Below are 24,364 nucleotides of genomic sequence, written 5' to 3' on the forward strand. Positions count from 1 at the left end.
GCGTGCGGCTCTGCCCGCTGTCTGGCCAAGAGCTCCAGAGGACGGACCCTCCAGCCTCCGCACAGGCCCTGAGGTAACTGGGTCAGCGGCACAGAACCAGGGCACAGCCGGCCAATTCCACGCCTAATCTGCGCTCTTCTGAGGGGAACTCTGCGTCCACGGCGCATGGCTGCACATCCAGCTGAGGAGATGGACGTGTCAAATGGCGCCCAATTAGTGTCTCCTACATTCGCTCACTCGCTCGAGAAAAAGATGAAACCGGGAGAGAGGAATCTAGTGCAGCCCCTCACTGTCCTCACCCTGACTTTGACACACTCGCATGGAAACTGAGGCAGTCATGGTGGGACGTTGAGGGGTCGGAGGGTTGAGCCGCCTCAGGAATTGAAACAGTCAAGAGATGCAGCTTGTTGGATGGAGTAGGATCAACCAGCCCATGATTCATAGGGGTGCTCTCTCTCTCTCTCTCTCTCTCTCCTCCTCCCTCCCCTCTCTCTCTCTCTCTCTCCCTCTCTTCTTTGACTGATGAAGAGATGGACAGTTGGCCTGTTTTCACTCACTGTGTCCTGTGCGTCCAGGCCCGGGGCTGCAGTGATAGGCAGTCCAGCTCTCTGATGGCTCATCTGCTCCCTCATTGATTTGCCGAGCTAATCGCTTTTCCTCTCTGATACATAACATTGCATTATTTATGCTAAGTAGGCCCTCTGTTCCACGGCCTCTTAGCTTGCAGATCTCCATTATGAAGGCATTATCTGACTGCCTGCCCCACCCTGCACCATCTCCGCTCCATCCTTCTCTTTAACGGCTCCGCTGCCGCGTCACAACAACACCCATCACACAGATCTGAGCAGATGTGTGCGTTGGACGGACGCTCTGATGCTCACACACAACATTTCACCGCCGCAGCACCTCCGCTACGCCACAGCAGCTCTATAGAACGGGGAACGCAAGAGTGACATATAGCATTTCTCCTGCCGGCTGAATGTTTGGCACTGTACCATGGTGTGGGTGTGTGTGTGTGTGTGTGTGTGTGTGTGTGTGTGTGTGTGTGCGTGTTGTGTGTGTGTGTGAGAAGCTCAGTGCCTTGTTTATCTGTCTGCAAACTGTTGACATATGCAGCACCAATGCCAGCACAACAAATGTACGGCTTTACTTGATTAATCTTAATGTGTTCCTCTGCAGCAGGGATGCTTATGATGAAAGTGACGCTGATGCTGATTAATCTAACCACAGACATTTCATTAGTTTAATTCACGTCAAATTAATACTTATTTATGCTTTGAAAGCAAAAAAAACCTGTCCAGATCTGTGGTTTGCTTCATGTAGGCTGTAAGTGTAACAGTGCAGAGTCAGCACTCCTGCTCCGCTCCCATTCCCCCTCTCAATCCCACCGCTTCATGTGTTCTCTCATCTCCTAAACACCGTCAGACATCCCCGGCCTTAATTACTCCCCTTGACTGACATGATAATGTAAAACAGCTCTTAGGTGAAGCCAAAGCAAGAATTGGTCATGCATGGTCAGACCTCCTGCCAGGCACACCTTAATCAAATGTGACATGTGTCTGAATGGGAGCCAAAATGGTTTTCCGACCAAATAACAAACTGCTGCTTGGGTTCCAATGAGAAGCTACTCAGTCCGGGTCAACACACTGACAAGAGATTGGTATTTCATCATCAGCACTTCAGACCGGAGATTGTTTGTGAATTTGTCATTCAGCAGCACTCGGCCCCTGAAAAGCCTCCATTTGCATTTGTTAAGCGGTGACCTCGTACCGGTTTCTGTAGGCTTTAGCAGATTTCTCTTCACCTTACTGACCATTGTGAGTTCAAATTGACAGTCCTACACTTCTCCACATTTCACACACAAAAGCAGAGAAACACAACAATGCATTATTCAACGGACAGCAAATACAGCTGATGTGGATAAAAGGAATGGAAATAAAGTAATTGCAACGTGTGTGTGTGTGTGTGTGTGTGTATGTGTGTGTGTGTGGACATGCATGTGCAAGTGTGGTACACTTATGTATATTTATACCAGAGTGTGAAAAGTGTGAATGTGCAGAAGTCAGCCCAAGGGCTTCGGAGGATTTATATCGAAAAACGCAAATCTGGAAACTCATATCTGAAACTTTCTTGCCAGCGATGTCATCTTTAGGTTCTTTGGCAAACACCCGGCAATTAATTCCCGAACGGTGATGAGAAAATGCCAACAGGAAATCTACCTGTGTCAATCAATTTTCTATGGATTTGAGGCCGTTCATGATGAGCTGCTTCGCCATCGGCAGACTTTGCCCTCTAAAGGTTGTATTACCGACAGCGAGTCACTGGAGTGTTATGTAATTGGAAAAGCACATCGGACAGAGTATTCCTGTGCACTTGGAGCTCACAGCAGGGATATCATTACAAAGTGCTTCTCTCATCAAATCCTCTCACTCGCTGCTTTCAGACATGCCCACCTCATCACAGGTTGAGCCGCAGCCATAAGCATGACTGTCATGTGTCTCTGAGTGTGTTTTCACACTGCGCCGTGCGGCTGGAACGCTGCAGCGCTTGTGTTTGCGTTTGACAGGAAAGAGGATTAGATGGCCTCGATAATACACAAACCTCTGACCCGTCCATCTATGAATGCAGAGGATGAGCGGAACAGAACAGAACAGGATATGTGAGTGTGTGAGACCGAGTGCGTCTGCTTTTGTGATCGTGAACAAACGGGAGTAACTGCAGACGTGATGGATACAAGTGAAAAGAGGAGCAGGTGCAAATAAGCTCCGGCCAACAAAGACCTGTGGTGTACACGGGGTAGTTGAGCCTCCACGTGCCGCTCACACACATTCCTCAAAAACAACAGCAGAAATTCCACTGAGGTCCACAGAGGGGGGTCTATGGTGGGAGTGTCCCATGCGTTTAATCACGCCTCGGTGCTTCCCTTGTCATCATACAGGAAACAAAGTAAAAAAGACTCAAATCAACAGATAAGGGGCGCCGCGAGAGGCGAAACGAGAGGGTCGGGGAGGTCAGGGGCCCCGGCGAGAGAGAGAGAGCCAGATAAAGAGAACGGAGAGCGGAACAGATAACGAGAGAGAGAGAGATGAGATGCTTACCGTAGATGATGTTGCTGTGAACCGCAGCTGCGAATAGTATCGTCAATAAGCTGATGCCCCACGATGCGGAGGGAGCTGAGAGGAAGGCCATGGTCGGGCGCGCACTTCCACCTGTCACGCTGAATCCTCACGAGAGCCGAGGAGCCGTGGAGTCGTCACCTGCAGGGGGGGGAGGAGGACAGCGGAGAGATGAGGAAGACGAGCGGAGGCCACACAGGCTACTAATTGCTTTCACTCATCCATTGGTCGGCTGCGGCAGAACAAAGCTGGGCCCTCCCCGCTCAAGCACGGCTCCATGGGTATTCATCGATCTGCTTGTGTCATACAGTACGCTGGCTGGAGGGGGGGAGGGAGGGGGTCAAGGGGCTCCACGATTGAGCCAAACAGCAGGGAAACAGTGGTGTGTGTGTGGGGTTGGTGGGGGCTGGGAGGAGGGAGGAGGGGTAAGGGGGAGGTGCTGTTTTTGCTGAATGCATTCATTGCTGTTCATTCTGTCTAACAAGCTGCCTGCATGTGGGGAGAGGGAAGCGCTTCTCACAGCAACAACCAACTCACACTAATAAGAAGCAACGTAAAGGAAAATTCCCCCGTTACTCATGAGGAAAAACACAGACGGGATTAAAAAAAGGAGAAGGGGGAGGAGGAAGAAGAGGAGGGAGGGAGACGGAGATGCACCTGTCGCCCGCTGAGAATACACGGCGCGCTTTGCACAAGACTGGAGACGGACGGGCGCGCACGCTTCATCACAATAACACGCGCGCGCGCGCGCGCGCACACACACACACACACACACACACACACACACACACACACACACACACACACACACACACACCCTTAAAATAGCAGTTGCCTCCTGCTCTCGGTCCATCTGCGGACACGCGCTCACAGTGTCGCCGCTGAGAGACGATCGAGCCGCGGCTGCTGAGCGCTGCTGCCTGCGGGACGGCGGGCGCGCAGGGCGGGGAGAGAGGCGAGGAGGGGCGTGGGAGGCTGGGGGAGCGGGGCGGGGATGTGGGTGCGGTGGGGGAGAGAGAGAGGGTGGGAGGGGTGGGGGTGCCTTGTGTTTATTGTTGCTCCGTCCCTTCCTGTTGAGTGATGCTACATGATGACACATGACAACAAAACTCGTTAGGAGGCCAAGGCTGTGTGGGGGAATAACCCGGACACTCTGGGCGTGATTGAAGTTTCCGTGGTCCGTACGGATAATAAAAGTAAAGCCGAATGTAACGTAACAGTGAAGAAGCCGCGCTGGAGACCTGCAGCGCTGCGACGGAGCTCAGGGGCGCCGGAGCGACGCGTCCCAAAGCCCGCACTCGAGAAAGAAATGTCTGCGGCGCAGACGGGATGAGACCGGGGAGGAGAAGAGGGACCGTGTGGGGAAGAGGAGAGGGGAGGAGGGCACACCGCACACAGCACGGGGCTGTTGGTGCTCTTTCGGTCGCGTGGGGAGGAGAGGAGGAGAGGAAGAGAGGAGCCCAAAACGCATTTTCAGAGTAAATCATGAAACACTCAGGGATTATACAGCTCGCTCTCTCTCACTCCCTCGCTGGGCAAGCATAGCGTCTCTCTCTCTCTCTCTCTCTCTCTCTCTCTCAAACACACACACTCACACCCAGCTGTACCTACCCAGAGTGAGCACACAAACACATTCCTGGAGACGGAAGCAAACTGACAGGTGTCTCCTGTCCGCCCTACGGGAGGCTACAGCCAAGCGTGCGGACAACAGCGACACAAACTGCGAAGCAATGAAGAACACAGCAAAGAGACGCGCACACACACACATACACACAGACACACACATATATACACACGCTCACACACACACACGCACGCACGCACGCACACACACCGTTATATTCCGCCTCCGGAGTCGGTTTGGTTCGGTGTCGGGGTCCAGTAAAGCTCCGTCCCGTGATGCAGCAGCCGCTCGTCCGGAGCTTCAATCTGCTTTCATCGACTTTTTTGAAAAAGAATCTCCTTGTTCCTCCTCCTGACTCCTTGTTTTCTTGTCGTTTCCTCCGCTCTCCCTCTCTGTGTATGTGTGTGTGTGTGTTTGTGTGTGTGTCTATCCCTCTCTCTTTCTCTCTCTCTCTCTCTCTCTCTCTCTCTCTCCACGGCTACCGTTCACTGCAGCAAAACAGTCTGTCTGAAAGACGAGAGGGAGGGGAGGGGACACGGGAGGGAGGAGGGAGGGAGCGAGGGAGGGAGGAGATTTTAATACGATTTGGCCCGTACCGCGGGGATAACAGGGCCGGAGCAGGGGCCTGCTGGCGGAGAGGAGATGGAGCAGATAAACAGTGATCTCACCATACCGGGAAGAATCACCACAATGTCCCTGAAACACTCCGTGAGTCCACACTGACCTTACCGGGGCTGACGGTGCTCCATCTACACCCTGGTCGCCCATTACAGGGGAGGGGGGGGGAGGGGTTTCCCGTGATGGCTTTGCTTCAATCTTGTGATCGTCTTAAGGCTCTGCAGGGTTTGTGGAGGACCAATATCCCTCCACAAACCCTCCAGATGACGGGATTTACACACATTCCCCCCCGTCAGATGATCGAGCTGAGGTCACGCCAGGCTCCACGCTGTGCAGATGTCTTCTTCTCCTCGCTCTTATCGTGGACATTATGGAGCCATTACTCCATATCTCACAGCGGGGGGGATGGCGTCGTTTCCTGTAGGCCTGATCATTTGTAACGTGGTGATAATAGTACAGCACATTCGCTCAACTTGTGGAGTGGAACCATTTTTAATCTGTTTAAGTGTTTCTGCCACAACATCCGCATTAATATAACAACTCAGCTTCATCACGATGACTCACCTCTATGAGATTCATGCAAATGTACAGTAAACACGTGCTTCATCACAATATAGGCGCGTTTTTGCCTTAATCGCGGGAGCATTATGACGTCAGACCCATTGGGGCGTTTGGGAGTCTGGATCCAAAGGAGGAGGGGGGGGGGGGGGAGGGGGGGGATGTTCCAAGTTGCCAGAGGATTAAGGATTATAGTTTTTTTTTCTGAGGGATTATGCTCGCGTGTGGGGAGGCATGATGGGGTTAACCGTGGACGGCGGCGGCCACGCTGCATGAAGCCCAATCAGCACCGGCGACCAACTATAAGAACCGGGAAGGCGCGTTAAACAAAATGGACAATTAGCGCCGGAGAGGGCTGAGAGGCTGCCGGGCGGCTGGAGGGAGACTTTACCGGGATCCCCCCAGCATCCCTGCTGCATGGAGAGTAGATGGAGATCTCCTGCAGCGACGGGTCCCCAAAGTGCACACCACCTTCAGGGGTCCTTGAAAGCACCTCAGCAAACATGATTATGATTCTACTTATAATAATTCAATATCTCCCCCTATTCAGTAGAATTCCATAGGAAAAGAATCCGCACAGATAAATGTTGACAGCAGCTTTTCTGGCACCGAGTCATGTTTTGTTCAAAGTTCCACCGTATGGAGGCTTTATGTGCGTGGAGAGGAGGGACGCGGCATCTGGCGCCATTAAACACTTGTTACGAGGACGCGGACGCTTTAATTGTTTCTTTGTTGATGCCGCGTAGGGATTTATTTTATTTTATTTATTTATTTTTCTGCTTTGAAAAAAAAAAACACGACTGGACAGCCCCATGCAGATGCACGGGGGACGTGCGTGTGCGTGTGCGCGTCACCGGCTCTCACAACAATAGGGATGAGCTGCGGTGAGGCGGTGTCATCCAGCGCGTACTGACGGCTGCATGCACGCTTTCAGGCTCTTTGCCATTTGAATCTGCATATTAAAGCTCTGACCTTTGCACAGTGAAAAGGCTGAAATTCCTTGAAATAACAGCGCTGACCGGCTGAGTGCTGCACCCATCCTCCATCCATCCATGCGCACCCAAACACCACCAACTGCAACATTCATCCTTTCTCTCCAACAAGAAGCTGCAAGAGGCACATTGGTTACTAACAATCACATCGAGACATCATACCGCACATTTAATTAGCGAATAAAAAAGTCACACCCTTTCCAATCACATCTCTGCCGGGACTCGAACCCGGAGCCTCTGGATTAGAAGTCCAGCGCGCTATTCCATTGCGCCACAGAGACTGAGGTACATTTTTTTCTGATGAAAAGCGTATATGGAGTCCCCCTCCCTGCATCAGCGGAGGGCTGCTGCAGCATCAGGACCGCAGCCCTGCCTGAAGGTCCCGCGCCGGCCGGTAGGGGGTGCTGCAGCCGCATCATCACTACACTCTTTAAATGAATGGGGCTTGATGAAGACGGGGGAAACTGCTGCTCTCCACCCCTCATTGCTCTCACGCAGCTTAGTTCATTGCAATATAATGATGATAACGTCATCGGGGCAGAGCTGAAAGCAGGAAAGGCCACATTTAGGACGCATCAATAACTAGCAGGCAAAGAGCTGATGATGCCTCGCAGGGAGTAAACAACCCGTATTATCCTCTCCCTCTTGCTTTGCTTGGCTCTACAGAGATGTAAATTCATCCTGGGGTTCAGTGTGTGGACACTAAATCCAGTTCCCAAACCTGCTGAGTTAATGTTCCCCTTCTGACACGGGAGGAAATGAAACTTCAAAGCTCTGCCCCGGCTCAGGTGGAGATCTGCCTGTGGCATGGAAACAGAACTTGGCTCAATCTAGGGAGTCAGTATGATTCAATTTCAAACTGCGGCTCCCATTAGCCTAAGTTGTGTACAGAGGCCAATTCCTCACTCTTCAAATGTGCTATTTTAGGGACAATTATTTCTATTGGCAAGTGCTCAGAGTGGATTTGTTTGTCCAGCAAAGCAGCACTGATAAGACTCAGAGCAACGGGCCATTATTCATTCTGTTGATTGCAAAAAACAAACAAACAGTGAAGTGCTGTTAAACGTTTTCTCATTTGAGATTTAAGGGACAAATAAAACTAATATGAGGAAAATACTTTGCCTGCGAGCCGTCAGCTGTGACAAACTGCTGAAGCGGCGTCTCCACTCCACTCTGCCCCTGATCTCTCTCTACATATTTCCTTATGGTTTCTCTCTGCTCAACTTATCTGCTCGTTGGAGGAAAAGCATCCGAATCCCGAGCCCTGCGGTGCGTGCGCAGCCTGCAGCCCGCAGCAGTTACGCCTGCCTCCTTCCCCATTGTTCACTTGTTACCTCACATAAATGGAATAGGATCTGACATCACACCACTGCTGGCTTTTATTCACACAGCAGGACCAAAGCAGTGGAGGTGCGGCGCCGCGTTCCCGTGCCGCTCGGTGGGAGGTACTGCCTGAGGCGTGCTGTCAGCCAGGAGCCTGTTCACACACAGAGCTTCCGCTGCTGGACTGCCTCCACAAACTTCAGCCCCTTCCTTCCTGACGTTAAAAATGCATCTGAGCTCCTACGGCCGGGGGAAGGTGAAATATGAATGACAGCCTGCACGGTAAACACTTCTCTACACACACACAGACACACACAGACCAAAAGGCAGGCGCCGACTTAGCACTCAGGGTGCAGGGAGGCGAGTAACGAATTTGACATCACAGCACAATTAGAAAAATTACATAAGGAAAGAACATGGAGGCTAAATACGCCCGCAGGTTGTTGTTGTTGTTGTTGTTGTTCATGCCGGGAGCCAGACACAAACTGGGTCACATTTGCATGGACTTTGCACTCTTGTACGTCGACCCTTAAGCTTTACGCTGCATAATTTAAATCAGTAGCCTTTTTTTTTCTTCTTCCCTGGAACAAAACTTCACAACTCCGCATGTGTACAACACAATATAATACTTTATTTATCACTCTGTTGAGTCGGGGCCTATACAATGGCCAGAACAGAACATGTACACAATACCTCCCACAATGCCCTCCGCACCAAGTCCCCTTCCCCTCCCCGTGCTCCCCTCCTCGGTTCTTATCGTCTCCTCAGCTCAGAGGGAAGCCACGGCGATAGCGGTGATGATGGACAGAGCAATAACGGTGTAGCCTGTGCCGTAGACCTCGGGGATTTTGAAGCCCTTGCCGACGTCCCAAAACTGATTCAAATTATAATGAACACAAATTTCACAAAAGAGGAAGAAGAAGAGAAGGGGAAGGTGATTAGGAAAATACACGAGGTATATTCAGTCCATAAGTCTTGGCACGTTGAGCGGGCGCACACTTACCAAGTGGCGGATGCCGTTGTACGTGTGGAAAGAGACGGGGAAGGCGATGCCGAACTTGGTCAGCCCAATGAGGTAGGGCCCGACGGACAGCGAATGAATCAAGTCCAGGTAGTGCGGATAACTTCCTGGCAATACCAGAGCGGCCAGGGCGAAGGCAGAGATAGCTGGACACAGACAAACGCAATAAGAGCGGAGAAGGTGTTTGTGTGTGTGTGTGTGAATGAAGGATGACGGGAGACGCTCGTGCAATCCGTCTCTGCCGGGTACGTTTGTAATAAGTCTGCCTGATGCCGAGCGGAGAGCCGCCACAAAGACAGAACCAGGAGTAAAACAATAATGCCACAATGCAAGAGTGATCAATCAAGGGCATCAGGTCTCGACAGAAAGATGAGAGTCTGAGCGCGTGTAGCTTTAAATTCTGTCACAAACATGCAAGCAAACACAAGCGCACATGCCGCACTCTCAAGGACAAGGGGAGGAGTCAGGACCCAGACGTGCAGCGCTGCAGCCACAGCTGACAGCGCCGCGGCGTCGCACGGGCTTGTTCACATGCAAAGTGGCCAAATGAGTGGAGGAGCCGCCGCCGTGCAGCTCCTGTGAAAGCCTAAAACGCCTGAGAGGAATTTCCAGGGACAATCGAAAGTTCAAAGCTGTAATAGCGGAGCTTCAAAAGAGGAAATAACAGAGACGGCAGCGTGGGGAGACAAACAGAAAAGCCAGCAAATGTACGTGCAAGTATACACAGGAAAGAGCATTTCAGGTTTGTCTCAAGGTGACTGAACATACCTCCGCTGAGACCCACGCCGGTGCCTCTGTGTGTGATGGACATCACCATGGGGACGGACCATCTGAGACGGGCAGAGAGAGAGACAGACACAGACAGTTGAGACATTGTGACTTCAAAGAGGCGTGAGAGTAGAGAAAGCACTTATCGGTTAGATTAACAAGGTTAGAAACAGCAGAACATCAACTTAAAGTGCTGTGATGAGAGGATACACACTAAAGAGAAGAAGGGGAAGAAGAAGAAGAAGACAAGAGTGCGGCAGGAACAGTGGTGCCGTGTTACAAAGAACAAATGGAGCAGACAAATGGTTTCCTTAACTGTTTTTGTGTTATTGAGTGTCTGCGTGTGAATTACTCTAAACGCTTCCCCGGGGCAAGTTCATATATGCTTCTTTATTATTTAGATGTGCTGGACGCTACACTCTGAATATCACTTCAACCAAAGCAGCAGCCTTTCATTTGGATGAAGCACAACAGCTGCAGCAGAGATATGAGGCTGCAATTCAACTTCAGTCCAGAGTCAGCTCAGGAAGTTTGAGTCTTTCAAGAGTTACTCAGAGGGTTTGGACAGTTACAGAGCAGAGCACAGAGCAGAGCACAGAGCAGAGCACAGAGCACAGAGCAGAGCAGAGAGCAGAGCACAGAGCAGAGCAGAGAGCAGAGCAGAGCAGAGCAGAGAGCAGAGCACAGAGCAGAGCACAGAGCACAGAGCAGAGCAGAGAGCAGAGCACAGAGCAGAGTACGTACTTGTAGATGGAGATATGTGGAGACATGGGCCGGTTCAGTTTGGCATTCTTGTCCCAGAACTTGTTCATCTCGTCCTTGGCTGTGGTTCCCATGGGAGCAGCACTGTGGCACAGAGACGGAGGGGTTTAGGGTGGAGGTGTAGATCTGAGCTCACACCGTCACAGAACACAACTGCACAGGTGCCAACACTTACAGAGCGAGAGTGACAATCACAATACACAATGAGCAGCATGTCAATAAAACAACTCTTTCTCTCTCTCTCTCTCACACACTCACCTTCTGCAGAGAACGCTGCATTGTGGTCTGGATAGACACACACTCCGACGAGCCAACGACCTGAAGACAGAGGACAGGAAGGAAAGAGTCAGAATCTAAACAAACAGACATGAGACAGAGAAGAACATAAAGGTTTTATTCTTAATATCTCTTTATAATGGGGCTTTAATGGTGTTATGTCAGGTGTGAGAGTGCAGCCATCAGTGCCAGCTTACAGCTCTTCATCATTGGAGGACGGATAAATGAACTTCTGAGCACAATCGATGCAAATATGCAAGATCAATGCATTAAATATGAGAAGGATCAGGGCGCAGTGTGGGAATGTCCTGTTATTAAAGATTTTAGGCAGAAGATGTGAGATTGTGTTTCATGTATCTATGAACTTCCTCTTCCAGACTTCCTCTGAGGCCCAGGCTGTGTTTCCTGACTACGTTTCCTACAGCATCCACGATACAAAATGCTTTATCTGAGGTTTCTGGTGCTAAAACTGCAATTGCTGCACTTTGGGTAAGTCAAATTAAAGCAACGATCATTCAGGCAGAAGCTGGAAGGAAAATCACTTCTGATAAATGGAAACGTAAGAGAGAGTGTAAAGCTGTGAGGATCATCAGAGGCTTCCCTCATCGCAATCTGAGGACGCCACAGCATGTTTAGACTTCAGAACTAACTTACTAAAAACTGATCTGCAAGTTAAAAGTTTAACCAAACTAGCTTTCTGAATCCCAAATAATGTTTTACTGTGATTCAACTCGCAACTGAGACAAACACAAATGAAGTGAGCCGGATCTTAACTTTACCTGGAAAATACATAAACCGGTCTTTCTATTTCAGCACTTGTCTTTATAATTATTCATTCGTGTCCCTCTGCGTTTCTGTGCATAACTTAACTGAATAAACGTTGTGGTTCATGGCCGCAGGAGGAGAGTTCCACCTTTTATAAGCTGCAACTCTGAAGACAAAGTTCATCTGCCAGTGAAGTCCTGAGACAGCCAAGGCGCATGCGCAGCCAGACCCTAGCTAAAGCTAAACCACAACAAACCTTGAGACTAGCAAACCCAGCTAACACGACAATGTTAAGTAATATAGAGCTGACCCGGTGAAATGAACCGCATTTGGTGAAATATTAATCTATTAACGTCATTCGTATCCGCAGTCAAAGTTGTTTCAAGCGAGTGAACTCTGGTTAGCTTTCGTAAAGCTCAGACCTACGGCTAAAGCTAGCGTTAGCCTGATGTCAAAACTTATCTACGACGAACGAGGAGCCGCTTAACACTCGCGTCCGGTCAAATAGTTACGCTTTTAACGCAAACTAGTCCGTTTGTCACAGCGAGTCAGAATAACGCCCGAGAGAAACGCCCGTCAAGCCCCAAAGTTGTGTCGCGTCGGTGTACTGACCTTAGCAGGAGCGCCATGTTTGTTTCGCAATGGAGGAAATGACGACACCGGATGTTGTTATCCCGCATGGTGAGGGAGAAGAAACAGCTGCTCGTGCCACACAAGGTCACAGTGAGGTGAAGAAGATGAGCTCCTTTAGGCACTCTTCTTCATTTAGCGACATGATTGCGTTTCACACCAACAAAAGTAATTACATGCAGGCAATAATGAAGTCAACAAAGACATTATTAACATTAACATTAACAATAATTGTATTTTTATCTGTATTGTTATTTTTAACCATTATTTTTTGTATAATTGCAATCATAATTAATGTTCTATATTGTAATAATAATTGTTGCAGTTGTTATTTGTATTTTGCCACAGTTGTTTCTTTAACATAGCTCGGAGGTCATCGGTCTCTCTTAAGACTTTACAGACAATAACAAGGACACCCCGAGGGAAATGATGTAACCAAGTGACAGGGAAGCGACAAAATTAAACACCAGTGTGCTGCACATAGGGAAATTAACTTGTTTCAAATACATAGCATCGTTTCGTATCTGTGTTAATTTATTTGACAGGATCTGTGCACACTTATCAAGATTAAGATCTGAATGTGTCACAGTTGGCAAAAATTAGTAATTTGAATACAGTAGGATGCCCTAGCTGCAAAGACGAAGAGTCTTACGTACCGTATATGAACAATAAGTCGTCAACCTGAGAGCCATAAGATGAGGTTTTCCTTCGGCTTGATTTGGGGGAAAACTAATAACAAAAAAAATTTATAAAATATGCATAAAGAGATTAAATGCCCAGACAGTCAAACATACACAGCTACATTCAGTATCACACACACAATCAGAGCAACCAAATAATTAACAGCGCACACACACACACACACACACACACACACACACACACACACACACACAGTCATCAGTCAATGCAAAAGCCAAAGACTGCAAATACATAAAATAAATGTAGGAGGAATAGATTTAAATGGCATTAAAAATCTCAAATTCAAAGAAAAAGAGGTCAAAAAACAGCCTTTAATCTCACAGATTAATGAGATGTTCTTTCTGCACACACACACTCTACATATTAGTGCTTTATATTTCATCAAATCAATTGTTAAACTGTTCAATACAGTTTTTATTTTATCGGTCTAGCCTTCAGGAGGGTGCATTAGTAAGCATAGGAGCAATCACAGCTAATATCAATGAGTAATAGTTGCAACAATGACTGTGAATATTTGGGATCCTTTTTATTTGGTACATTTCATTAGTGGAACAGCATTTGATATTCCTCTAGAGCCAAATAGGCCAGTAAACATCATTCTGGCAGCAGTTTAGATGAGGTTCAAAGGTGTAAGTTACCATTCTTCTGCAGGAAATACTTTCAGAAAAAACAATAAGTCTCAAATCACAATCAAAAGCCTATTTTCAGCTGTATTGTCATGATAATCAGATTTGTGAACTGATCCGTGCAATATTACAACAGACAGACACACATAATAATTCTTCCTTCGGGAGTTCAGACAAACCCACATGGACATACACTCACTCACACACACACACACACGGAGTCACGCACAGTCGCACACAAGCACACAATTCAGACTGACATTTCTGAATGTTAATAATATGTCTCCAGCTCCACCCAACCTAGAAGAGAGACAAACAGAGAGAGAGGGTGTGTGTAAATGACAGGCGAGCAGCTCATAATATCCTTTTGTATCGCTCTATTTGTATTCACCTCATTGCTTTTGTCTCTGTACATTTCCAAATGAATCCTCTTTTAAGTCGGAGACTGATCAGCAGTCCGTGACACACAGATTAACAGAAATGATTAACTGTCATGATAAATTGTATTTTTCTCTTCATGTCTCGCCCCTCATTTGCTGAAAAGCTGTGGCAGCGAGCAGACTGAGCCTCTGTAGTGTGTTCATATCATGTGTACCATCAGGCATATCTCAAGAGTCGACATCCTTTAATTTCCTCTCTCCTCATTGGCTGCTGTTGCTGTTTGGATTAGACAGGTGGAATCTATTTAATGGTGCAGGTTTTACACCTTTAATTACAGATTTTACACCCGTTTGTTCCTTTACAAGCTGTAAACGTGAAATTATTTCACTTTCCAGCCAAACTACTGAAATAAAACCTCACTAAACTTTATAATATCAGAGTCTGCAATTAACATTTTGATGGCAACAAAGTGGTAAGGGGCTTATGTGTTCACCCGTGTCTGGTTGTTAGTAAGATACTCTATCTCTAAAAAATATGAGAAGGAATTTGTTTGAAACGCTCGGTGCATGCAGCCTCTAGGCAAATAATCAAATCAAATTAGATTTCAGCTATGATCTGGATTTATTTTTCCACCATTAGGATGTGATGTTTTGTTAATTAGCCATAATTTTATGCTTCATTTATCTGATGGAACTTCCAAATAAATTGCTAATCAGTATTTCATTCATATGCTATTTTGTCAAAATCAAGCCTGAAAGACAAACAATTAACAAACTGCAGCAGATTTGCCATTTGAAGAATGACTCAGTATGAAGAGTAGCTGGGATTGGGATATTGTGTGAGTGTGTTTTCATTGTCTGCTATCCTAAAACTCAGGGGATCTATTGTGTGATGAAACTTAGGGTTATATAATGAAAGATAATAAAACATTGGTTTGGCCAGAAACTAACAAAGTAGAGTAAAGTACAAATGTCAGTGAGCACTTTACTAGATTACAATCTGACAGAAAAACTCTGTAAATTGCACAATTGGCACAATAATGACATCATTCTTAAAGACTGCCACCTTTCACTGCCTGGTTTATTGTCTGCTTTATATCCCAGCAACAACTTTCAAGCCGTTACTCTGCCAGCTGGCAGCAATGTTGACAACCCATATGTACTGTATACACAGCACCAAAATGAAAGATTACACATCCTTTCTTCTCTATAGAGGCCGCTTCCACCATTTTGTGATATCAGCACATAGAGCATATTTCTGTCTGTTTTCAGCTCAGAGCACTTGTTTTTAAATGAATGTTATCTATGCCTGCTGTGACATTGAGCTTGATCCTCTCTTATGTCTCCTTCTGTCAATTGCTTGCTGCAATCCTCTGGATGAGCTCAACAGGGGGGAGCTCTGGTGAGTTTTGTCATTTGGTTCTTCCTTTCCTGAGTGGGCAGTCCATACACCTTAGCATGTTTAGATTTATAGGGAGGAGGAAAGCTGGGGTCCATATGAAGAGCACAGGGGACACCCAGGTACTGGGTAATCAGATCCAGGTTTGGCCTTGGAACACATGGCTCTTGACGTTCAGGTTCTAACGATACTAACGATACTACCACTTGTCATTTTTTCTTACTGCTCATTAAGAAGACAAAGAGGGCTGAAACCTTGCGTTTCCCTAATCACCACTTACCTCCAGGGCTGCTCCTCCGCAGAATGAATTTACGGACCTCATCATAAATGAAGATGAGAAGACTGTAAGGGAAGGCACAGAACCACCACAAGGTCCTGAGAGAAATAGATCAAGTGAAAGAGGGATGAGAGTAGACACAGAGGCGGCAAATTATAGGCAGAGAGTAAATTGTTAAATTCATTACAGCCATTTTGAATATTAAGGATTACAATGAGATGGTTAAAAAGACACCACAGACTCCATTTAAACTGAAGAGTGAGCAGCTAATGGCAGCAGATCTGTTCTGTAAAGGGTTATTTTTCATTCACTGAAGATATACATATGCAATGCGTACTTCAGAGGGTACATGCGCAAGGCCACGTCCATGCCGGGGCAGTAGGAGAGGAAGGCAGCCAACGCCGTCTCCACAAACAGGCCAAAGATCAGGATCCTGTTCCTGTAGGAAAGAAAACAATAAAGGGCATTGAGAAGAGAAAGATGAGGCCAAGGCTGAGAACATTCACCAATGATGACACCAATTCCTTCTGTGTTTCCTCTCCTTTGTTCCTAACCACTTCTATGCATGCCTTCCTTCCAGTCATTCCTGCTTCCTCCCTTCCCACACTGGGGACTCGTCCGCTCTTCCGTATTTTGCCCTGTCACATTTCCCTCTGTCTCCCTACTTACCTCATGCCTTGCTGAAAGAGGGAGTTCCTCCTGGTCTTGCAGATGATCAGGTCAGCCCATTGAACGACCACGATGCTGGCGAAGAAGGCGGTGTGGCAGGTGAATTCAACGATCTTCCTCTGCTCGTACGTCTGCCAGGTTGTGAGACAGTTTGTAGATTTGTTTACAATGTACACTGCAAACTATGCAATCAATCTGCCTGAGTGTGTGAGTACGGGAGTATTCAAAGGGTGTACACACGATCGCCCCCCCCTCCCTACCCATTGCTGTCCGTAGCTGTCCTCCAGGTCATTTAAATTGCGGTCGTCCCATTTGATACGAATGTTCACCAGGAATGACGGGAGGAAGCCGTTCTCAGCCAAAATCACAAAATAAGTGAAGAAGCCAGCCGAGGCCTGCATCATCCCTGTTAAACACACACACACAGACACATTTAAAATCAAGACGTCTCATTGACAATCATTCAAAGATGAAATCATATCAGCAACTATCACTGCTTAAGTTTACTGGAGTGTTTACATTTTTTGCTACCTTCTACTTTGAACCCACCTCTGATGTACTTTTTAGTCCTATTATTACTCATAGTGTTGTTTGCTTTAGTTTGTGAATCTATGACTTATTTAGTATAAACCTGGAGTTCAGGCCCCAGTTTGGATGAAAAACTGAGCCTGACCAATCTTAGTTGCTGTACATGAATGAATGAAGAAGCTCAAATCCCTAGAAACTGCTGTTTGTTTATAAGCAACAGGTGCAGCCAATTAAGCAGAGACACAGAGCTGAGTCAGTCTGAAGGCAGAAGACGCCTGAAACCCACACGTGGAACCAGGTGGAGAGATGTAGAGCACCTGGGGTTCACTGTTATCTCACAAAACAGCAGAACTGTGATTACCTCTTCCTCCATCAGCTTAATAGAATGCTCCTGTTATTTTGTGAGCCTTTTTAATAGGCTCCAGACAGCTGAGGCCTGCAATAATAGCCATTAGCTTGTTTTAATCCAATGTTGGCCAATCTGTCAGAATGGGCGTTACATTTCAGAGTGATGGACTCATTTTGGAACTCCAGTCTTCGCATTTGTCTGCCCAAGTGCTGATCAAAGACGGAAGGGATAAATCAATTTATTCATGATGTTGCTAGATGGAAATCTGACGCGGCGTCCGTGTTTACGCTGGAGCTCCGTCTGCTGCTGCATCCATTATACATCACTCTGGATCAACGCATTAGTTAAACGCCTTAAACGCCTTCCTCGTTGGTGTTTTGTGACTGTAAGCTGTCATGACAGGACGGCGCTTTGTGATGGCGATGTGTGACAACCTGCGTGCATTTTGCCCCAGAAATGCTCATCTTGAAAGAACTATGGGTGTCGATCTGAGTTGCCTGCAGTCTGGAGTGTGTTCGGCTGGAAACCGCACGTCATCCAATGAATCCCTGTCATATTTCTGACCTATTTAACTGCCTATGAATTGGGCCAGCCTTTGATTTTTTTTCACTATTCCCAAACCATATAAAATGAGAGATAAAAAGCAAGAGAGGCTCTAAGTTGTAACACCATTAATTAGAAAGAAGTTGCTCTTTCTACTCTCGGAAAATGTCATGAAAATTACAGGAACAGTGTGAGCCTCACAACTGTCTGCTCGCCTCCATGTACAGTATATTTCCTAAACTACCTACCTAAACATTTATGACGGCACATCCGCAGTAAGTAATGCCAGAATTCCTGATAAATGTCAATGTTTGATATTTTTACGTCTGCTGTGTTTACTGTAACCGTAACATCTCTACTTGGTTCCAAAGGCCTGTCTGAGTGATTCAGGTTTAAGAGCTGCAGTGCTGACAGGTTATGAGGCACAGGAGGACAGACCTATCTGGCCATAGGCCATGCTGATGAGGCGTTCATTGACCAGCTTGTCTGTTTTGGGGTTCCTGGGCTGTCGCTTCATGATGTCGCTCTCTGCCGCTTCATAAGCCAATGAAATAGCCGGAACCTACAGAACATAAAGGATAGAACTGAATCAGTTCATTTTACCCATCAAGAAGAATAAATGTGTGTGAATTTGTCTTTGTGGCGCTGGAACAAAGACGCAATGACATATGGTAGAGCAGACATATCACTATTAATATAATTCAGCACTCCATCACTGTTTGGACGGAGAAAGACGAAGAGAAAGGGCAAGGAGAGAGAGTAAGAAGTCGTGACAGTGACGGAGAGAGAGGCAGGCAGGAGAGACAAGGGGAGAGAGACTTATGGTGAAATTCAAGGCACTCATAAAATAGAAGGGTAGAAAGGTCTCTGTAATAAAGATCTTATATTGGCTGGTATTACCAGGTAAGCAGCAGAGCAATATGTGTGACTTAGGGGGGAAATCTCTGAGACTTAAGGTGGATTTCAGGTGGGGCCTTGGCACCGTGTGAAACTGAGCACACGCTCAGTGGGTTACAAATCCAGTTTGTTTTGGTGTTGCACAGCCCTGACCCACAACTGCAGTGGCAGACGGAGAAAGATGAGGAGAGGGAATAGCCTGTGACTATCACTGGCATTGATTTTTACACTTCCTGAAGGGCTTTGCACAAGTTTAATTCAGCATATCCCAATTTCAGACTGGAGGCATTCTTAACTGTGCCACATATTGCTTTGATAAATATCTTTCGTCGCTCGCCTTTTCCACATGACAGGGCTGCTAAAAATAATCATCACAGACTCGTAGTGCTGCTTGTCACTGCCGAATCTCTGCAAAACCCTCAAGCCTGTAGCCTGGAGTTAAACCAAGCTCTTAACAAGCTGTTAACAACCTCACCGACAGAAAAACTGTAGCTTTAGTTTATCGTACTGTGCAACAAACAGTGCTCAGGTACTTGCTGTAAGTGAAGTCTTAAATATTTAATTTTACAGTTTGCTTTTTAAAGCCAATATCCAACTCTTCACTCCTACAGCAGTTATTAAATTCACGTCGACACGCTTGTTGGAGTAAACAGCCTTTGTGTGAAAAGCAGGTTTCAGAAATGAGACGATTTTAAACTTCAATAGTCGTCTTGAAGGACAAATCCAGCCAATGAAGGATGTGAGATTCCTATTAGCTCAGTCAGGTAAATATTTAGAATTGTGACCGAATCTGTCCTGCAGCTTGAAAACCAAAGGACTCCATCTTTGATGTCGTCAAAGTAAAATAAGTAGGACTGCTCTGCTAACAGTGTTTACAAGCAGAAGTGCCCTATTTCTTCACCTGTGGAGGTTTTCGTCTGAGTAGCTTAATGTGAGGCCATTATAGTGGACATTTTCTTGTTTTCTTCACACTTGCATAGTTGACATTGCGTATCCTCATTACATGTTTAATTTTAGTTTATGGCTCAATGGGGTGTAGAGTGTAGGGACCAGTTTGGGCTGCACGCTAATGTCTGATGGCTGAGAGCAGGAGAAAAGTACACTTAAAGTAATAAACACAAGTGAACAAGTCCTTATGAATATATTCATTCCGTGCGTCTTTTCTTCTGCTATGATGGATTACGCCCCTCAGGCAAGCGGTGTGCCAGCAACGCCTTTTGTTGCAGCTGGAAATACAATGAAGAGACTGGCATCTGGAAATGGCAGAGCTGTGAAATGTAAATTTTGTATGTGAGTTCCACCAGGTCTTTGTTCTGCTTCAACAAATGGATCCCGGCAACGAGCCAAAAGCAAATTTCTCCCACTGACAGTCAGAGAGAACAAATTAAACCAAACGCTTTGTTCTTTTCTTTCCTTCCTTCCGGCACTTACATTGGACATCACTATTAACATTATTTCCCTTACTTTGCTCTTTACTGTTCTTCTACTGTATCTATGCAGGAAGGTAACAATTAGCAATGCGGCTAAAATGTAGAGAAAAAGTGGGAAAATCACTGAATTCTTCACAGATAAGTACGGAAATACACTTAGAATGTAAACAAAGGGATTAACGCATTTCTTGTGCGTTTTCCCTCACGCTTACCATGTCGGTGCCCAGGTCGATACATAGGATGGTGACGGTGCCCAGAGGGAGAGGAACGTTAATCAGGATGAAGAGGAGGAAGGGCGAGATCTCCGGGATGTTGCTCGTCAGCGTGTACGCGATTGATTTCTTCAAGTTGTCGAAGATCAGACGACCTGGAAGTGATGGGGGGCAGCAGAGAGAAAACAGGCGGGCTGACACGTGTTGTTATAGATTTGAACGTATAGATTTGGTTGTTGTGATATGATGTGGTTCAAGCGTTGGGTCGAGGGCTGCGACACGGTTCAGTCAACCACTTTTCCGAGACATGACATGAAAAACTAATGTGCCAGCAACAATTTATACTTTTCACAGTTGATTATTCACTTTATTTATATATCCTTAGTTTAAAATATTGTGCATCTGCTGCTTCTATTTTCTCAAATGTGCTGATTTGTTGCCTGTGTCTGTTCCGTATCGGTGCAGATCGAGTCCCCTTTGGGTTTGTTGCCTGTTTTTCAGACAGAACATTCCTGTCACGTTGATTTCTCTGAAACCTCAACGCCACCCAACATCATTTAATGATGTATGGAGGCAGAAAGTCGCACCCAAACTATAATCACATCATCAGCTTTGAGGAATGGGATGGCCGTGCGTCTTCCTGCGACTCTATTTCTCCACTTCCTTCCTCTGCCTCCTCTCTATCTTTAATTCCCTTTCTCTGTGTTTCACTGCGTCCTGCCTCACCCTCCTCCACGCCGGTGACAATGGAGGCGAAGTTGTCGTCCAGCAGGATCATGTCAGCCGCCTGCTTGGATACATCGGAGCCAGCGATCCCCATGGCAACGCCTATGTCAGCTTTCTTCAGGGCTGGAGAGTCGTTCACACCGTCGCCCGTCACCGCCACAATCGCCCCCTGCATGCACAAGGACCACCAAACAAAATGTGCCAAGAAGAGAAGGATAAGTGGCCTGATTGAAGCTTTTCCCTCCACCTCCCTCGCTCCACCCGCCTCTGTCTTAATAACGGCTTTTCAAAGTAGCTCCAGGGAGATTAAATGAAAAATGGAATTGAGTTGCAATCATTCAGTCACATGGAGTGAAGTGAGCGCGTCAGGGTGAATAGTAGCATGGCCTCAATGTGTGTGTGTGTGTGTGTGTGTGTGTGTGTGGTGTACGTGCTTACACACCAAAAGCACAGTGCATACATTAAGGCTGTAATTCATCACACACTTACATACTGTCAATCATATGCGCTGTAATCAAGACCATATTCAACCATATAGTGACTCACCCAACATGTACACACACACACACACACACACACACACACACACACACACACACACACACACACACCGGCATTCAACCCCAGCTATATTCAACAAGCTCTCTCTTTCTTTCTTTGGCTCTCACACACACGCACGCACACATTTATATGCAGAGACATTCAAGTATCACACACACACACACACACACACATACATACATGAAAGCAACCTTACATGCTCTTGAAATGCCCATCGGCTCATTCCCACTCACGACCTCTCTCTCTCCCACTCTCTCTCACACACACCAGCGTGCACACACACGCACACACACACTCTGCTATCCATTGACCTGTCTCTGGCAGCCTTCCACTATAATGAGCTTCTGCTGGGGTGAGGTGCGAGCAAACACAATCTCATTGTGGTTCCTCAGCAGGTCGTCCAGGTTCTCTGCGCTCATGTCCTTTAGGTCTGACCCGTGCACCACGCAGGCCTTGGCATCCCTGGAAAACACACACGCGCCCGTCTTCAGTTAGTGTGAGTGATACTCAGGAGAGTTAGGCAAAGAGAAGCGTTGACATTTTCCTCGCTTTCTCCTCAAGTTTGTTTTATCAATTCTCCCGTTTCTCTCTCTCTCACACTCACTCATACACACACAAACACACATACACACACACAACAGACTGCCTGGAAACACACTTGTTCATGCTCTCTGTCTCAAACATACAACACACACACACACACACACCACTGCCCAAACACAATCCTAGATCTTATTTTCATACCTTTGAGCTAAACCTCTCCCCAACCTGCCCACACACACACACACACACCTGGGATTGACTTGGCTGAGGGGGATGTTCAGTCTCTCGGCGATGTCTTCAACGGTCTCATTGCCCTCGGAAATGATGCCCACGCCCTTAGCGATGGCCTTGGCTGTGATTGGGTGGTCCCCAGTAACCATGATCACCTGACCACAGAGAGAAAACTTATGGAGTTGTGTAGATAAAGTTAAGCAAGAGTTTAGACGTAAAGATTGTGTTGTATTGCATTGTCATCATTCCGTAGCCTTCTTCATTGTGCCTCTCCAGTCTCTATTTTCATCTCGCCCTGTCATCTTTAGGGTAATTACAGTATGTCTTTCAATAACATTACGTTTACTCACTCAATCCATTATTCATCTCCGTCTCTGTAGGAATTTGTTTAACCTTCCTGCAAGCTGGTTTATTAATTTCCTGACAAACACCTGTGGGCCAAGTGTTTGCCGTGATTCAACACATATCCAACGGCAGCGGGTGTATTTATGGAATCTGCGCCTTAGCGAGTGCGTAACCTTTAATGAACTCTCAATCAGAGAATCACATGTATCAATTTCATTCCTGCCAACTCATGCCGACCCAATTAACCCTTTCCACAACACAGCCACAAAGTCCAGAATCTTTTTGATGCGTCTTTCTTTAAGCATCACAACTGTTGGCACCTCCTCCATTAGTTAGGCCGGTCTTCTTCTTCTTCATGTGTGTAAACTAAAGAATCCTAATCCTAACTCCTCCTTATCTCATTAATTTTCAGACCCGATCTAACTTTTCTCTCCGTCAGCCATCTGGGCTCGGCGTGAAAGCTCAGGTTACCTTTTGCACTCCACTTTGTGATTTGAAAAGAAATTTGTTATGCAAATCCTTTTTTCTCTTAAAAGCCTGACGAATGGAGGCCCCAGGAAACGGCTTTTCAGGAGTTACAATGAGCGGCGAACGTGCGGAACCAATTACCTTGATACCAGCAGAGCGGCATTTACCCACTGCGTCGGGCACAGCGGCGCGCGGTGGATCAATCATGGAGATGAGTCCCAAGAAGCAGAGCTGCTCCGTGGGGAAGTTGGTGTCCTCGCAGTCGAAGGTGAAACCTCGAGGGAACTGGGATGAAGACAGATTCAGGTGGCAGAAGCCTGGAAGAGGAGAGGCGTCAGTGAGGCCATTCTTCATCACAGTCTGTTGTGTTGCTGTGACATGAATGTGCCACTTTAATAGATGCACCACTTTGTCATGATCCTAAGGGCCTGTGGTGTTGGTGTCAAAACTATGAAGTTATATTATTCATTTGATATAAAAACATGAAAACAGGGACACTCCTGTTTGTTTTGTTCATGCAAAAAACAAACCAAACATATGCAAATATGAGAGAGATCAGAAAGCATTCCGAGACACCTTTAGAAAACACAAGGTTGTCCTCTGGCAACACTAATGCTTTACCTTACAATATGCATACCAATTCATTTAAATCCTGTCTGTAGATTTGAACAACAACTGAATCAGCTGCTATTAATAAATAATGATGCACAGCTGTTCTTTTTGCCATTTTAGGTACTGTCCCTTTAAGCACCGGTCCTGTTCTGATTGGTCTGCTGCATCAGGCCTAAACTGGCAACACCCAGTGAGCTCAGATTCCATGGGTGTGTCTGTCTAAGCAGGTGTGTAAGCAGGCCCATTCAAATATGTTCCAGCTGTAGAGAAAGCTTTAGAGCAGCTTGTGTGCCTCCTGTTGTATTAGACTACAAAATACGAGAAAAAAGCAAAATGTTCCCCTCAATTATTGACATTACACTGCAGTTTTTGTTCAAAATGTCTCTTCTGTGTTTGCCTTTACAAAATGAGAC

General features: G+C 46.7%; 3 protein-coding genes and 1 non-coding gene across 5 annotated transcripts in view; all 4 read right to left on the reverse strand.

The window, feature by feature from the left end:
• Positions 1-5,242, reverse strand: part of cadm3 (cell adhesion molecule 3) — a 68,084-nt gene extending 62,842 nt beyond the window's left edge. For both annotated transcript variants that reach the window (XM_076149289.1, XM_076149288.1), the window contains exons 1-2: positions 4,951-5,242; positions 3,099-3,257 (exon numbers count right to left, since the gene is read on the reverse strand). In XM_076149289.1, coding sequence (XP_076005404.1) covers positions 3,099-3,189 — 91 coding nt within the window. In that variant the 5' untranslated portion in view covers positions 3,190-3,257; positions 4,951-5,242. The remainder of the gene's footprint in view (positions 1-3,098; positions 3,258-4,950) is intronic.
• Positions 5,243-7,115: 1,873 nt separating this feature from the next.
• On the reverse strand, positions 7,116-7,189 carry trnar-ucu (transfer RNA arginine (anticodon UCU)). The gene has a single exon. It is a non-coding gene; the product is annotated as a tRNA-Arg (tRNA).
• A 1,653-nt stretch (positions 7,190-8,842) lies between these two features.
• sdhc (succinate dehydrogenase complex, subunit C, integral membrane protein) lies at positions 8,843-12,501 on the reverse strand. Its single transcript, XM_076147355.1, has 6 exons — positions 12,436-12,501; positions 11,041-11,100; positions 10,765-10,866; positions 10,021-10,082; positions 9,235-9,398; positions 8,843-9,105 (listed from the first exon to the last, which is right to left on the reverse strand). The coding sequence occupies exons 1-6, from the start codon at positions 12,450-12,452 to the stop codon at positions 9,001-9,003; spliced, it is 510 nt and encodes a 169-aa protein (XP_076003470.1). The 5' UTR covers positions 12,453-12,501; the 3' UTR covers positions 8,843-9,000.
• Positions 12,502-13,817: 1,316 nt separating this feature from the next.
• Positions 13,818-24,364, reverse strand: part of atp1a2a (ATPase Na+/K+ transporting subunit alpha 2a) — a 31,373-nt gene continuing 20,826 nt past the window's right edge. Inside the window, exons 14-24 of the mRNA XM_076148650.1 lie at positions 23,481-23,656; positions 22,545-22,681; positions 22,064-22,214; positions 21,192-21,360; positions 20,466-20,620; positions 18,365-18,488; positions 16,767-16,912; positions 16,507-16,637; positions 16,175-16,276; positions 15,841-15,935; positions 13,818-14,081 (exon numbers count right to left, since the gene is read on the reverse strand). Coding sequence (XP_076004765.1) covers positions 14,053-14,081; positions 15,841-15,935; positions 16,175-16,276; positions 16,507-16,637; positions 16,767-16,912; positions 18,365-18,488; positions 20,466-20,620; positions 21,192-21,360; positions 22,064-22,214; positions 22,545-22,681; positions 23,481-23,656 — 1,415 coding nt within the window. The 3' untranslated portion in view covers positions 13,818-14,052. The remainder of the gene's footprint in view (positions 14,082-15,840; positions 15,936-16,174; positions 16,277-16,506; positions 16,638-16,766; positions 16,913-18,364; positions 18,489-20,465; positions 20,621-21,191; positions 21,361-22,063; positions 22,215-22,544; positions 22,682-23,480; positions 23,657-24,364) is intronic.

Source organism: Genypterus blacodes, unplaced genomic scaffold (assembly GCF_046128005.1).
Source record: "Genypterus blacodes isolate CSIRO-AG114 ecotype Tasmania unplaced genomic scaffold, CSIRO-AGI_Gbla_v1 ptg000005l_1, whole genome shotgun sequence".
In the NCBI taxonomy this organism is placed as follows: domain Eukaryota; kingdom Metazoa; phylum Chordata; class Actinopteri; order Ophidiiformes; family Ophidiidae; genus Genypterus; species Genypterus blacodes.

Coding starts and splice junctions, on each gene's coding strand:
- sdhc (XM_076147355.1), bottom strand. Junction 10,083..10,764: donor CCACATATCTCCATCTACAA/GTACGTACTCTG, acceptor TGCCCGTCTCAG/ATGGTCCGTCCCCATGGTGA. Junction 9,106..9,234: donor ACAACGGCATCCGCCACTTG/GTAAGTGTGCGC, acceptor AATTTGAATCAG/TTTTGGGACGTCGGCAAGGG.